This window comes from Rhinoderma darwinii, chromosome 6 (assembly GCF_050947455.1).
Source record: "Rhinoderma darwinii isolate aRhiDar2 chromosome 6, aRhiDar2.hap1, whole genome shotgun sequence".
NCBI lineage: Eukaryota > Metazoa > Chordata > Amphibia > Anura > Rhinodermatidae > Rhinoderma > Rhinoderma darwinii.
The window spans coordinates 3,196,162-3,211,807 of record NC_134692.1 but is presented as its reverse complement, the minus strand read 5'-3'; the positions used below and the strand labels follow the sequence as shown (position 1 = coordinate 3,211,807).

The following is a 15,646-nucleotide window of genomic DNA, read 5'->3' as shown; positions in this document are numbered from 1 at the left end:
CCAGCAGAATAGTGAGTGCAGCTCTGGAGTATAATACAGGATGTAACTCAGGATCAGTACAGGATAAGTAATGTAATGTATGTACACAGTGACTCCACCAGCAGAATAGTGAGTGCAGCTCTGGAGTATAATACAGGATGTAACTCAGGATCACTACAGGATAAGTAATGTAATGTATGTACACAGTGACTCCACCAGCAGAATAGTGAGTGCAGCTCTGGAGTATAATACAGGATATAACTCAGGATCAGTACAGGATAAGTAATGTATGTACACAGTGACTCCACCAGCAGAATAGGGAGTGCAGCTCTGGAGTATAATACAGGATGTAACTCAGGATCAGTACACGATAAGTAATGTAATGTATGTACACAGTGACTCCACCAGCAGAATAGGGAGTGCAGCTCTGGAGTATAATACAGGATGTAACTCCGGATCAGTACAGGATAAGTAATGTAATGTATGTACACAGTGACTCCACCAGCAGAATAGTGAGTGCAGCTCTGGAGTATAATACAGGATGTAACTCAGGATCAGTACAGGATAAGTAATGTAATGTATGTACACAGTGACTCCACCAGCAGAATAGTGAGTGCAGCTCTGGAGTATAATACAGGATGTAACTCAGGATCCGTACAGGATAAGTAATGTAATGTATGTACACAGTGACTCCACCAGCAGAATAGTGAGTGCAGCTCTGGAGTATAATACAGGATGTAACTCAGGATCAGTACAGGATAAGTAATGTAATGTATGTACACAGTGACTCCACCAGCAGAATAGTGAGTGCAGCTCTGGAGTATAATACAGGATGTAACTCAGGATCACTACAGGATAAGTAATGTAATGTATGTACACAGTGACTCCACCAGCAGAATAGTGAGTGCAGCTCTGGAGTATAATACAGGATGTAACTCAGGATCAGTACAGTATAAGTAATGTAATGCATGTACACAGTGACTCCACCAGCAGAATAGTGAGTGCAGCTCTGGAGTATAATACAGGATATAACTCAGGATCAGTACAGGATAAGTAATGTAATGCATGTACACAGTGACTCCACCAGCAGAATAGTGAGTGCAGCTCTGGAGTATAATACAGGATGTAACTCAGGATCAGTACAGGATAAGTAATGTAATGCATGTACACATTTTGTTTTTTATGGCGATGAATTTGGTTTGTAATCTGTAACGTGGAATCAAGGGGTGTGAATTAGTTAAATGCTCCATATTATTGATAGCATTGTAGATTTCCTAATTTATGGATTGTTTTACTGATAGAATTCTAATGCTCCCAATTAATGAGAATAAAACGCGTCGTCTTGCAGAGATCCTCAAGGAGTTGGAGACGAGTGCCGGCTGATTACTAATTCCCTCTCTTTGCCAAATCTCCAGTGCTGAGAATATTCCAGGAACAGCCTGAGAGTCGTGTTTATTAGAAGTGTTTACCATTAGGATTAATTAAACTTGTCATATTTAGAGAAAACAGGGAGGCGAGCGCAGCAGAATGGAGGATCGGGGGTCATTCTGGCAAGAAACATTTCTGCATTAATCACTTAGATTCTAATCAAAGGTTTTAATGATTTATAAGATCCAGGCTCATTATCTGCTCCGGAGCGCTCGCACATCACCTTGTCCTACAGGATAGCCGCACGGGGGTGGTAACTCATAAATCGCCCACCTGGGGATTGGTTACTTGGTCTACTGTGTACGTAGTACCCTATAGTTCATCCTTCACAAGCCCCGAGTGTCGGCCTGTCCTGCGCCCCGAGTGTCGGCGTGTCCTTGTCCTGCGCACCAAGTGCCATTGTATTGGGACTGATTTCAGGGGTACACATTTCTTCTTGTTTATTATTGGGGACCTATTACCTCGTGTCGTCATGAACAATGATCAGTAAGTGTTGATACTTCCCCCGCTGTTAGCGCTGACCGCTCCTCTCCTCCTTTAGGGTGCCGGTGTCTTAGCGGCGGTGGACGCCACGGTGCACAGATCTCTGGCTGAGAGGTTCCACGTCTCAGGGTTCCCGACCATGAAGTATTTTGAGGATGGCGAGGAGAAGTACACCGTGCCTCACCTGCGCACCGAGCAGAAGATCCTGGAGTTTATGCAGAAGTACGAGTTGCTGCCGGTTACCGTCTGCCGTATGTAGATTCAATGTGACACCGTAAATGATGTAGAGTTGTGTTTGTCGCAGCCCCGAGGCCCCGCCTCCTCCAGAACCGGTATGGGAAGACAAGCCATCGAGCGTGCTCCACCTCCTGGGGGACGACTTCAAAGAAAGCCTAAAGAAGAAGAAGCATGCGCTCGTCATGTTCTACGCACCTTGTAAGTATTAAAATATAAACTGCTCCAATAGAAGACGACATCTAGGAAAATGTCACATTCATATAATACAGCTGTTGTCCTCTGTTATCAGCCATCATAAGCTCCAAAAGGTTTTTGCGTTCACATAATAATAAACTCCTCTCCCTGTTAGTCACCGGCTTTTCCCCTTACAAGAGTTCTCCTGTCTTATATACTTTGTGTTTCCATTCCTTACCATTTTGATGATCTCTGCTTGCTGTCAGTGAACACTAATTGTTTATATCCATGGGCTGAAACCCTGTCCAGACATAATACTTTTCAAAGCGGAGTGTGTGTTACAATTGTATCCATTCCAGACAATCCTATGTGAGCCCGGACTGTATCAATATTTTACCTGTACTGACACATTGCAACCATTCACAACAGGGGAGATATTTGTCATGCTGCTGTGTTTGCCTCACAGAGGATTGGATACACTGTAACATTGTGAGAAGTAATACATCTATACAGGTTTTCCGCCGCAGAATGTAAACATTGAAGGTTTCCATTCACTTACAGCAAGGAGAGAAAGTGATAAAGTAAATAATTTACACACAAAGTATATTCGATATCTGCAGAACTTTTTATACTACATCTTAAATGTAAATACTTTAGAACCCAAGATGCAAATGAAAACCGCAACGCTGGATCCCCACAACGCCCAAATCACCCAGCGGCCATGTCTCAGGCCACTGCTGAGTTGTCTATAAGAAAGTTTTAAAATGTAAACCTAATTTAAGTCGACCGAAATTTACAGTTAAAGGAATTTCACTATATGCAGATCTTAACTGGACACCCAATAGTCCAGAAATCCCTGATAGTCCGGCATGAGACAAAAAATATCTCATGCTGTATTAGCGGGGAAGTTCTATTATAGTCGGTCACCAGCAGTGTAGCCCCAGAACTTACTGTAACCATAGGGGGGGCTGTACTGCTGGAGCCAGGCCTCCGGATCAGTGGACTGTTTTGTAGGCTGCAGCTCTGGGTGTGACTGGAGTATAAAATGCAATGTAACTCTGGATCAGTACAAGATATTTGAGTTATGTAAATTCTATTTAGATGTAAAATGAAACCCAAACTTGATCCCCTGATGAGACTGGATGATCCTGCTGGTGACTGTACAAGGACACTTCACCCGCAGGCCTATTACTCACAATATGTTCTCTGATACCGTCCCATATCTAGTGAGATCCTATTAAGTTTTACGATCCCTCCAGCGAGCTCCTCCGCTGCAATGATGATTTATAGTCCTATGTTCCATTCTGATGTCACCTTGTGCGCTCTTATTTACACAGACTAATGGATATTGCAATGAGGTAACTTCTCACTTTGCAGAAATCGTATAAATCTCCAGCCGCGCGTGCGAGTTGTTACATGTAGTGCACCCAGCGTGAGGTTCTGTAGGAAAGTTAAGGGGCAGGGTTATTCCCACCATAGACATTTATGGCGTATCCACGGATTATGCCATAAATGTCTGATGGGGGGGGGGGTCACATGACGCCTGTCCCGTCTAAAGAGGCGCCCGCTGTATTTAGTGGAGAATGAATGGGGAGGGGGCCTTGTTTAGCTTTTTCCGTAATTCCCGTAGGAATCAGTGGAGAGATCAGCGCACACTAACTGGATGCGGCGGCCGCCTCACCATAGATGGGGGTGGGATGACCGCCATTTTTGAGATGGGTATAGGTCCCAGCTGGGAGCCGCTTCGGTCACACATTTATGGCATGTCCTTTGTATGTGGAGGGAATACACCTTTAATCAGTCTAAGCAATTCTCTGTGAGGTAAATAAAGCAGCAGCACTAACCTCTAAACTATCCTGATTTTGTTTGTTACAATGTATCAGTGCAGGTAAAATGTAACAGTCTGGAGTCCAGGCTGTTTATCTCACAAAAGGGTTGTTTAGACTGGATACAATTGTAACAAAGCCCCGGCTGTAATAAATATTCGGTATGTGGGAGTTTTCTACCTGTGTATTTAAACAATTCACTGATGGCAAGCAGTGATATCTATTCACAAGGTCTATTAGGAAGTTGTAGACATTTTTATTATCCATTGACATAAGAATAAAAGATCCTTTTAAAGGGGAACTCCACCTTAATTTATCTCTGGACTTGTCAGGGGATAGCCTTGGGGTTTGTGAGCTGAGACCCCCCATAGATTCCCAGAGAGAAGCGGCCGCAGAGTTGTCCAGCTCCTGATCCCAGATGTCGCTGCTGCTCCTGGACTTCTGTGATATTGATTTCTTTGTCCCTCTGTTTCTGGTTAATTTACTTGTCATTCGCTGTGGGATGTTTAAAGGTCCCCCCCTCCCCCATCGGCGTTATCCTCTGTCCTGTCCTCTTCGCCTTGATTCTGTGTAAGTCGCCGTGGCGCAGGGGGACTTGCCGGTATTACAGCCGTTCACGTCTCGCCGTATCATGTAGACTTTGTTTTATTTCTTTGTGGATTTGCATTTGGCACGATAAGAGCTGAACAAATAGAATCCCAAATCCATTCACATCCGCCAGAGGCTTTCACATAAGGAGATTATCTACCGCAAGCGAAGCGCAGAACATGACGAGTGCGCAGATCTGGAGGCGACCGTGCAGCATCTCGCCCCCGCCGTGCCTCCTGTAAACGCCGCTCTCCGCCAGCTTTTATAATCAAGTTGCGTCTTTTGTAACCAATTCTGAGCTGGGTTGTAATTATTATGTTAACCTGTTAATGTGCAGAGTCTACGTGAAACCGTCTCCTGTACTCCGAAGTCCTGCAACTTTCTAGTAGATTTTCTGTTTCAGTTCCTTACCATTTTGAAGATCTCTGGCTGCTGTCAGTGAATGAAGACCTTTTTGTTTCCATTCAGAGACTGTAAAACTCCTCCTGAGCTGATTCTGCTCAGATAGTGCTGGGTTCGTTGCAATGTATCCGGCTAGACAATCCTCTATTGGATTACATACATCAGCAGCACAAATCTCTCCCCTGGTCTGAGGGTTTGTTATAGTGTATCATTACAGGTAAAATGTATGAGCGAGAGAGTTATCTGCACTAATAGAGGTCAAGAACAGATATCAGCCTCTGAATATTAAGAAAAATGTCCCTATTCACTGACAACAAGCATGTATCTTGGTGAGGAAGGTCCTGCAGGAGGATTTGCTTCTGGATTTCCTGCAGCTTCTTCTCTGTGGTGTCATTTATATTTCTGTCCATCTCCAGCCCCCCCCCCCCTCTTTTGGTCTCTGTTCTTTATATTTCCCTCCACGCATGTTCCCTCCAGCAGGGGGCGCTGGGCAGGTTGCGAGATCAGTGCAACTTTCTGGATATATTTCTGTTTCATGTGAAGGCATCTGTGTTGCTTCCTCTATGGGGTTGTAAGTGCGGCCTCAAAACGCGTCTGATCCCTGATACAGGGGATTATGGGATTTGTAACAATCCGCCGCAGTGTCCTGAATGAAGTCTGAGAAGCAGGTTAACCCTTGATGTTGTCAGACGGCGCCTGCGGTTTTTGTGATCTGATCTAGTGAATGATCAAAGTGATGGATCCTGCCCAAATACTAATCTAATATTTAAAGGGCTCGTACAGTCTGATGTAAATAAGATATGTGGAAAGTTTTGCAACTTCCTATTATACTTTATCATAATTGGGAAGATCTCTGCTTGCTGTTTAGAAACTTTCATTGTTTACATCAGTAGGCTGAAAACAAGTACGTATCTATTCCTACTCACACAGCCGAGGGTCTGTTACAATGTATCAGTGTAGTAAGAGTCATGTGAGATTGGTGCTGCTAATATGGTATTTGTCTACATTGATACGGTGTAACAAGTTTATTAGCTGTGTAAGCAGGACTAAGTCATCGTGTTTCCAGTAGATCTTGGTGAGGCGTTTCATCAGAAAGATGCAACGATGAAACAACAACCGTAAAATCTGCACCCAGAGCTGCATTTACAATTCTGCAGCTTTCCTGTTACCAGAGAGCAGCTCATTATGGGAACTTTGTTGTAAGGTCACATTTGACAGTGCGATGGAGCTTAATGTCCGTTTCTAACGGTGACCAGAAAGTATTTTGAAAGCTGCTCTTGTAGTGAATGGAGAAAACGAGAAGAAAAATAAAAAAATCGGTAAATCTTAGGATTGTGTTACTCGGCATTTAAGGTCAAGTATAAATGAAAAGCTAAATTCCTATTTCCCGTTTTATTTGCGGGATTATGCTGCAAAACAGGCCTCAAAGGGGCGGGGCTTATGCAGATATGGCCCATTTCAGGTTTTGTGGGCGTACCTGGCCGGAACGGAGGTGGGGCCTTAATGATTGGTAGTATGCGGTGGTGCGCCTTATATCCGGACGTTGATGTTGGCGGCTGTTATAGGAAGGAGACTCGCCCTGATTTGTGGAGGAGGGCGCGTTGTCGTATAGTCGGCAGAGCGGCGGCCTCTTCTCCATTAGTCAGCGGTGGCGTTTCATCTCATTTGTTTTCACTGCTGAGTTTTTCCTCCACTAATTCATGTCCTTTCTTTCTTGCACATACAATAGTTAATTAACTTCGCATCGCCCGCCTTCTATTGAACAATGTCATTCCTTAAACCTCATTTAAAATAACTGCGTGGCTCCGATTTTCCTTTTGTTCCCTGATATCTCTCCAATTAGCGTCCGCGCCGTCCGTCCACCGTGTGGCTGTTCAGCGGAGTAATTACACTAAGTGTTTGTGACATGAAAGCTGCAGCGCTGGCGATTCATTGTGGCAGCTCCTAATTTGTCGTGATGCTTCTGTATACCGGCTCGTGGAGCGGCCCAGGCCGGCGTGTGACGTCCCACAGTCCTGGAAGCGTCTGGATGTCTCTTACCCTCGTCGCACGGTCTGTGGGACGGGACAATTTGTTTTATAAGCAGTCAGAGGCGATCAGGAACGCGGCCGTCAGATCAATGAAGCAAACCTGATTATGGGAGACGGAGAGAAGGTGGATTGTGGAGGGAGGGAAGACGCCTGAAGCGATGGGTTATTGGTACAGGACCCGACTGCAGGGCAGCTTGTCATATTGCAGGGAGTTTCCTTTAATCCGGAATGTGGCAAAGAATAGTCCTATAATAGATTACCCGAGAATTTCCTGATAGTCCGGCGCTGCAGCCCTGAAGACCCCAGACCCTGCTCTGATGTCCCCATGTGGGGGGTAAGTGACGCGGCTGCAGGCCAGTACAGATCCACAGCATGAGGACGCTGGCGCTGGTCTGCGGATGATGACGCGACTGCCTTAAACAGCAGCAATGGAGGCAAGTATGTTCATGTATCCAAACTTCCAGTCGTTCAATTTCCTCGGTGCTCCCAAATCTGCTGGGTTATCAGAATTTTACTGGACATGCTGAGTAAATGTAAGAAGTGAATGTAAGTATGTTGTTTGTGTTTTATATTGTTTATATCATTAACCGTTTTAATATATGGCTTATAATATAGGCCGCCCTTATCCACATGTCCATATGTCGCCCTCTATGTGGGATCGACTCCCGCTCTGGCGGACCCAGCTCATCCTTGCATTGTATTATTCATTTAAATGACTGCCCTGCAATGCAACATCTCGCCTGCAGAGGCCGCTGCAGGGGAAATGATTGACCAGTCGCAGGTTCCACTTGTGAGCACAGCTGATCGCCGGGGGGGTAGAGATGCCTCCGTCCTTATAAAACAGGGCTGTCTTTGGTGAGACGCCCCCTGTAAAGTGTAGCTAAACGTCTGACATGTCCCAGGCTTTCATAGAGTCCGTACACCGATACATTTATTTCTGGAAAAAGCCACACAAAGCGGCTGAGCGCTCACACTAGCGCTTCAGCTGCTTCAATATAGCGATTGGTGGGGGTCTCGGCGCTCGGACCCCCACCAATCCAAACTTCTGACATGTCACGTTTAGCTACACTTTAAGTCAGATATAACCAAACAAATAAATCACTTTGTAATATAAACCTTGATCCTTTTTTGCTCTATTCTCCCGTTCTATGAATGTGGCCTGCAGTGTAAAGAATAGAGGATTTAATTCTAGTTCTCATAGCTACGTCCTGTATACATTTCTACAGTAATTGTAAACACTGCTGACTGACACCCATGTATTATAGTGTATCTTTATATTAGAATATTTGGTATAAAAAAAAAAACCTCCATTCTTTACACTGCAGGCTGCACCCCGAGAATTAGAAAATGCTGCAAACAGAAACCAGGTTGATCTTACTTTATAAGCGGCTTATGTGTTCTGCGGTGTAACCGTCTCCTCTCCTTTCAGGGTGCCCTCACTGCAAAAACTCCATTCCTGATTTTACTACGGCAGCGGAAGAATTCAAAGAAGATCGGAAGGTGAGTGCGGAGTCCATCATAGATCGTCCTAGGCCTCGTGCATAAGACCGGAATGGTGTGCACAGCTCGTGATTTGCGGCTCGTGCGGCTGCGGAGTGTCATCCGCTGGCCGCCTGCAAATCACGGATAGTGCACGCATTCATTTCAATGAGCCCGGACCACAAAATGCAGCTCGTAATAAAACATGTCCTATCTTTTTGCGGTCCAGGCTCCCGGCCAATGCACGGACCGTGGAAACCATATAGAAATCATAGAAATGAATGGGACAGCAGATTTGCAGGTGAATTGCGGCTGCAAAAACACGTTTGTGTGCATGAGGCCTTAGGCCCTGTTCACACAGTTTTTTTGCAGGCGGAAAAATCTGCCTCAATACCTTCAGGAATTTTGAGGCAAATTTTGACCTGTCTGCACTCTATTTCCCACTTTTATTGCGGCGTTTTTCGACCCCGAAAAACGTTTTCTCTGCCTCCCATTGATGTCACTGGGAGGGCAGAGACCAACGCCTTAATGGGCAGGACGCTTTTTTTTTTTCCTGCTCGGTTGTTTTTTGGCGTGGTTTCCGCGTCAAAAACATCACCAAAACACTCTGAAAGTACCCTTAATGTGTTTTATGTAAAGTTTCGGCACAAACATGAGATCGTACGGCAGTAAATCTGACACTTCGCCTTTTGTTTTCCTTTGTAAAGACTCCATGTTGCCCCCTTGGTTTCCAATGAGCACTCGCAATGTGTACCCAACATTCAGGGCACCCATCATAGGACCGGGAGCAACTCATTGGGTGAGATGCCCATCGTAGGACAGCGCTACTCATCCTAAGACCGGGTCGCCTAGAGCGGATAGCCCGTCCCAGACGCCAGGGTTTCTCTATTCCTCTGCAGTCACTTAGCTGAGTTGGACGGCGGTGCGGCGCAGTAGGATATCCCAGTTTCTCTGCCGCCTCCTCCAATCAGCATCACAGAGATCGCTCTCACAGTCGGAGAAAAACTTCACAGACAGGGCTCCCCTCCCCCAGCATCGTAGATGTAGCTTAGTGTACCCCTGACCTCTGTTACGGTGGCTGCTGCTGCTGCTTCACCTCTTGCATCATGAGCTCCTGTATAGAGATGACTGTTTATAGGAGTTATCTGGAGAGAGAGAACCTGATGGCCTGTCCTCCCGATGGGCCATCAGTATCTGATCGGTAGGGGTCTTACTCTCAGTGCGCCCGGTGAACGGCTGTTTGAAGGAGCCGCGACTCTTGTGCCATCGCTGCTTTGCTTTTATTCCTGTCACTGCTCCATACCGGAAAACGCTGGCACACTTAGCGGCGATTCACAGTATTCTAGCCGTCTCCCATTTGTCAGAGTATGGCCATGCCCCCTGATGCTAAAACCTGCCCACAGAGTCTCCTACGATATAAGAAAACTTTTCATTTCATGATATTTGTAAAACCAGAAACCCCCTAAGCGGCCGTGGACCCAGCGGTGAACCGTACAATAGCCTGCGGCTCAGGGCATGCTGGGAGTTGTGGTTTCACGGAGCCGCTGGTCTGGACTAGATCTGGTATTTTTGCTGTGACGCTTCGATGTTTCTTCTCAATATTCGTTACCAGTCACATCAGACGAGATAATTTTACAATCATTTGTTCAGGCGGTGATGTCGCCGCTTGTCTCTGGTATTTGGAGATTAGTCAGAAATAATTTACTTTTCAATTTTCCTCGTCTGACAAGAACCGAATGGAAATAAAACGCAAACATCCCATTATTTATAGACGTGTTCATATCGGCGTCTGTTCTCCGCTGACTAAACGGGACTCGCCTCTGATCTCACAATTCATTTCCCTCAGTAAATAACCGGATGGGAATATCGCTTTCCCAGATAGTCGCCTTAATGAGATCAGGTTTTGTTTTACGAGGCAGAATTATCCTGCGACGTGTCCCGCGTTCGGCCGCCTCCATATAACCGCCGACGTTCTTACAGGAATTGTTTATTTCCAACTTCTTACATTTTAAACCACAAATTAATTTTGAGATCTGCCCCAATAATAAACACCGGTATGAATATCTCTGATTAGTCCGGCGCTACACGGCAACGTGCGGCACATGACATCGCGTCCTGGTCCGTAGCTGATGCTCCGGCGGCCATAGTCATGTCTATGGGTCACTGCAACAAAAATAACAATGGGAGGATTCTGCCGGGCATCTCGGTGCCATCACACGGTGCCACGGCCGGAGCTGCAGGTGAAAGATGATATCACGTCTCCCCGACCCCCATGGAGGCTACAGCACGGGCCAGAAAAAGCCAAACCACGGGATCCAGCGTTCAGAGCGGTGACCTGTGCACGGAGCCGGAGTCCCCCCGCTTCTCTGCCGGTGTCACACCTGTTATCCTGTCATTCTATACATGGACCAGGAGGCTCAGGATGAACATGCTCTAGGTCCAGGAGGAATCTTAGGGTCGGGTTCACACGTACAGTCTTTTGTAGTGATTGTAATGCAGAAAGATTTGCAGATTTAGAGGGATTTAGACTTCATGCAGGCAGCGGTAATGCGGTTTTGTATTTTAGCGTCTCTATTATGGCGGCAAGTCCTGGCCAAGCCGTGAGACTAATGATCCGAACTAACGGCAACAAAGGGATTTATAATGCTGCTCGTTGTGGTCGGTGCTCGCGCTCAGGGCAGGACTTGCAGCCCTAATACAAACGTTAAAATGCAACCACATTATGGCCGAGAAATCCCTCCGAGTGTCCGGTATTTGCCTGGTTTATAGTGCGAGAATGTGCAGATCATCCCCTCCTCTGGCTACTACGTCGGGGGGGGGGGGGGGGTTCCCGCAGTCACATGACCCTGACACGTTACTTTGTTTTTAGATTGGATATGCTGCTGTTGACTGCACCAAAGAGAAGAACCAGGATCTGTGTAAACAGGAAGGAGTGGAGGGATTCCCGACCTACGTCTACTACAATTATGGGAAATTCGCAGAGAAATACAACGGGGAACGCTCGGTCAGTGTCTTTCTCTTCGGGGATGGGGGGGGGGGGCTGTGTTGGGGGCAGGGAGGACGCCGTACTAATTGCCTGTTTATTTATCTGTCAATCAGGAGTCTGCGTTTATTTCGTTCATACGATCGCTGCGAGAAAAGGACCACGTGAAACTCGGGAAGAAGAAGGAAGAACTGTAATCCTAATCCCTCCAGTGCCCTGCAGCATGGCTCCCAGCCTCCAGGGCCAAGGAGGATCTGTCCCAGTGCACTATAGAATCACCCTCCCCCTAACCTCCGGTGCACTGGGTGACGGCCCCGCACCCCTAACCTCCGGAGCACTGGATGACGGCCCTGTGCCCATAGTCTCCTGTGCACCCTAATCTCCAGTGCACTGGATGGCGGCCCTGTACCCCTAATCTCCAGTGCACTGGATGGCGGCCCTGTACCCCTAATCTCCAGTGCACTGGATGGCGGCCCTGCACCCCCTAACCTCCGGTGCACTGGATGGCGGCCCTGCCCCCCTAACCTCCGGTGCACTGAATGGCGGCCCTGCCCCCCTAACCTCCGGTGCACTGGATGGCGGCCCTGCCCCCCTAACCTCCGGTGCACTGGATGGCGGCCCTGCCCCCCTAACCTCCGGTGCACTGGATGGCGGCCCTGCACCCCTCGCCCCTATCCTGCAGTGCACTGTGTATCCACCTAAATCTCTATGAAGATCACCCCACACCAAGTCCCCAGTGCATTGTATAAGGTAGGCCTGATCTCTAGTGCACCATATCCCTTACATATCCCGCAGTGCACTATATAAAACCCCATACACCTATTCTCCAGTGCACGGCATCAAGAGCCTCTTACATATGATCTACAGCGCACAGACCTACTTAACCTAATCGCCAACCTTTATATGAAGACCTCAGTTCTCTTAATCTACCATACCCCAGTTCTCCAGTCGGGGTCCAGCAGCGCATTGGTCGTACTCGCAGCTTCCAGGACCACCATTATCGGGTGGACTATTCTCCAGACTTCCAGGACCTAGACGTGGGTCTGATCCAATGGACTGTCCTAGGATCCAACAACCTCCAGAGCTCTGAGCTGCCCCCGCTGAGGGGACGTTCAGAGCTCTCAGTAACAACGCTGCAGGAAGACGGATCCACCGCTTGTTCATAGTCTCCGGCACCGTCTTCCTGATGTTTTGTCTTTCTGGTTGTGAATCTCTAGCAATGAATGGGGCTGAGGTGACGCATTAAAGGAGTCTCCGCTGGATCAGTTCTGTACAGAGGAACCGGCTTGGAACAGGGAGTGTTGGGTGGAGACCTCCTTTAAGTTTTGTGGGTACTCTGCCCCGCTCACAGCCCCTGGCATTGCAGCAAGGAACTAGGTGAGAAGAATCGGTTTCCACTTCTCTCTCGCTGTTCTCACCCCATTATTTGGATACTGACAATCCGATCACCAGGATTACTTACCACTGCCATAGAACCCCATGCCCTGTCCCTGGCGGGGACGGAGGATGATTGGGCATGTTTGCAGCAACCGCGAACATCCAAGTAATAATATTTCTACTTCATTTCCTGTATACCCCCCCCCCCTATACTTATTTATAGGATTCGATTTCCTGTAATAATGGAAGTAACGGGAGCAATTACACGAAATAACCCCTCAATCAGGCCAAAAGTGAGACCCACTAATGCAAACACATTGTCAAGACTGCAGGGAAATGTCATGTGACTAATGACTGGCCGAGAGTGCACAGGGGAGAGGCTTATGGGTTTAGCTCCGCCTGTGGGAGTATTTTGTGGGTTCAGCTCCGCCCTCTAGATCACATCAATAAGATATAAAAGTAAAAACTGGGAAAGGACGATGGAATGAAAAAGATTTCCTCGAGTTACGGCCGCCCCTACGTCCCCCCCAAAGTTTAATTTACCGGAGAGGTGCGGTTCTGGAGGTCCCCGCTGTCCCCTTGTTGGCTGCAGCTGAACTAGAAGCCTTTCCAATCCAGACAGCTCCACTCGGGGGGTCTACAAGAGGGCAGTGGGGGGGGGGGGGGCGCGCAGGGGCCACAACAGGGAAGAGCTGGAGTGTTCGTCTGGAGGCGCCTTTCGTGTAGTTGCAGCGTGTGACTACAACTATTCATTATAGCAGCAGAGAATATTTTTCTTCCAATAATGTTAGATGATTATGATGTTTTACAGAGATTAGAGGGTTCTGCTCGGACATTCCCACCATACTGTGATGATTATGTAAAAAAAAAAGAGATTCTGTTCTGTACTGGCGTCCCCCGCAGTCACATACTCGGCCACGTTGTAGCTGTGCTGACATTCGTTACAGTGTAATCCATCTATCCGCTGGGATCCATGGACATCGCTGTGACGCTGATTTTAGTGCCGAGGCTTCATGACCACATTGTAGAACGCGTGAAGTCCGTGGCGCTCCCATCATTGTGTTACAGTAACGATATTCCAGCGACTTTTCTGCATCAACTTCCCGGTGCCACCGTAGAGCAGCTCAGTGCGTCGCTGTGAAGGTCCGTGGCTCTAGTTGAATATACCGGCCGCCATATTCGGGTAATAGCCTCCTGGAGAACAGACGCCACGTTTTACGAATATCTGTTTATCCCACAGACGCGTTTCACGTCACTAAGGGGTTCAAGCTCCAATTATCATTCCGGACTGTATTTCTGTAGTCCCGGCCATGGAGTAAGCGTGCGGCCAGGGGACTGGACTTTTTATATCTGATTCTTTTTATTTACTGTGAGACGCCCCGAACCGAAGACTTTACGCAGCGCAGCCGATAAGTTTAAGATTTTATTTTTTTGGTGTTCATAGATTTTTCTGTACTTCAGACTCAGCGTTTCTCGCGGCTTCCACTCACTCTAAAGGGTTAAGATGGGAGGAGGCCCGAGGTCGCGTCACTCAGGGACAAGCCATCATACACACACGACAGCGATTGTGCGAGCGGTTTCACGACTTGTGTAGAATGTTCACACTTAAACGGACAGGTAAAGAAAAAGCCAAAAAAGATTATTTTCTCTAAGCCAAGGGGGGAGGGTAACGAGCTCACGTGTAATTGGACGCGGTTTCCTACGTGTTGCGTCGTGTTTTCATACTGTATGATGAGTAAATGCACCATATTTTTGATACGCAGAGAAGATGAGCGCAGACTTTGTTTACATTCCCCCTCGCTGAGGATAACGCCGCGTCGTCTTCATTTGTCAGCAGATTTTGGTTCTCTTTCTGTAAAGTTCTGACCGTCACGTATGTTCTGATCGTTTTATTATTCCCGATCTGTGTTTAATCTGTGATTTTCTTTTATCTCTGAATAAAAAAAATAATTTTACAGATAATCATTTGTGTCTGGTCTGCACGGGGAGATTAGTGAAGCGCCAATGTCTGAAGGTGGAATTGCTGCGGGAGGGAGGGAGGGAGGTGGTGGATGCGGAGACCTGGTGATCAGGGCTAGATATATAATGTTACACACACATACGCTGGAGTCCCATTATTATTACGACCACCTCCTACTCTACGTCGGCAGCGCGTGGCCCATGAAGGCGGTGATGTGTGGGGGGCTTGGTGGGTATATAAGGGGTACGGTCGGCTGTCTGATCTCATAACACTCGTTGTCATGGGTAACGGGCGATTTATCAGAGTTGTAATAAGGGATGATTATTGGCTCTCGGTCCGGGGTGTCGGTATTTCTCACACAGCGCAGTTTGTGAACTGTTCGCGTGCTGCTGTGGTGACAGGGTATCGTGAGTGGACAAATGGCGCCATTGGGAATAACCGACGTGGAAACTGCCGAGCACCACGCGCCATTGATGTGAGAAGTGAACGTCGGCTACGAAGGTGCGCGAGGGCTGAATGACACGCTACATGGAGCAGCTCACCGTGAAAATCATTCAGGGGGCGACCGGACGTGCGTCTAAAACAACAGTTCAGTGAAACCGACTGCGTATGGGGCTCCGAAGCCGACGGACGTCACCGCTCCTATGTAACAAAGGGGCAGCGGAGAAAAAGGCTTCAGTTTGAGCGGCAGGATCGGAAT

General features: G+C 47.5%; 1 protein-coding gene across 1 annotated transcript in view; it reads left to right on the top strand.

Moving 5' to 3' along the window:
* Positions 1-14,948, top strand: part of PDIA5 (protein disulfide isomerase family A member 5) — a 39,257-nt gene extending 24,309 nt beyond the window's left edge. The window contains exons 12-16 of the mRNA XM_075829031.1: positions 1,949-2,112; positions 2,195-2,325; positions 8,577-8,647; positions 11,496-11,630; positions 11,726-14,948. Coding sequence (XP_075685146.1) covers positions 1,949-2,112; positions 2,195-2,325; positions 8,577-8,647; positions 11,496-11,630; positions 11,726-11,806 — 582 coding nt within the window. The 3' untranslated portion in view covers positions 11,807-14,948. The remainder of the gene's footprint in view (positions 1-1,948; positions 2,113-2,194; positions 2,326-8,576; positions 8,648-11,495; positions 11,631-11,725) is intronic.
* Positions 14,949-15,646: the final 698 nt, after the last annotated feature.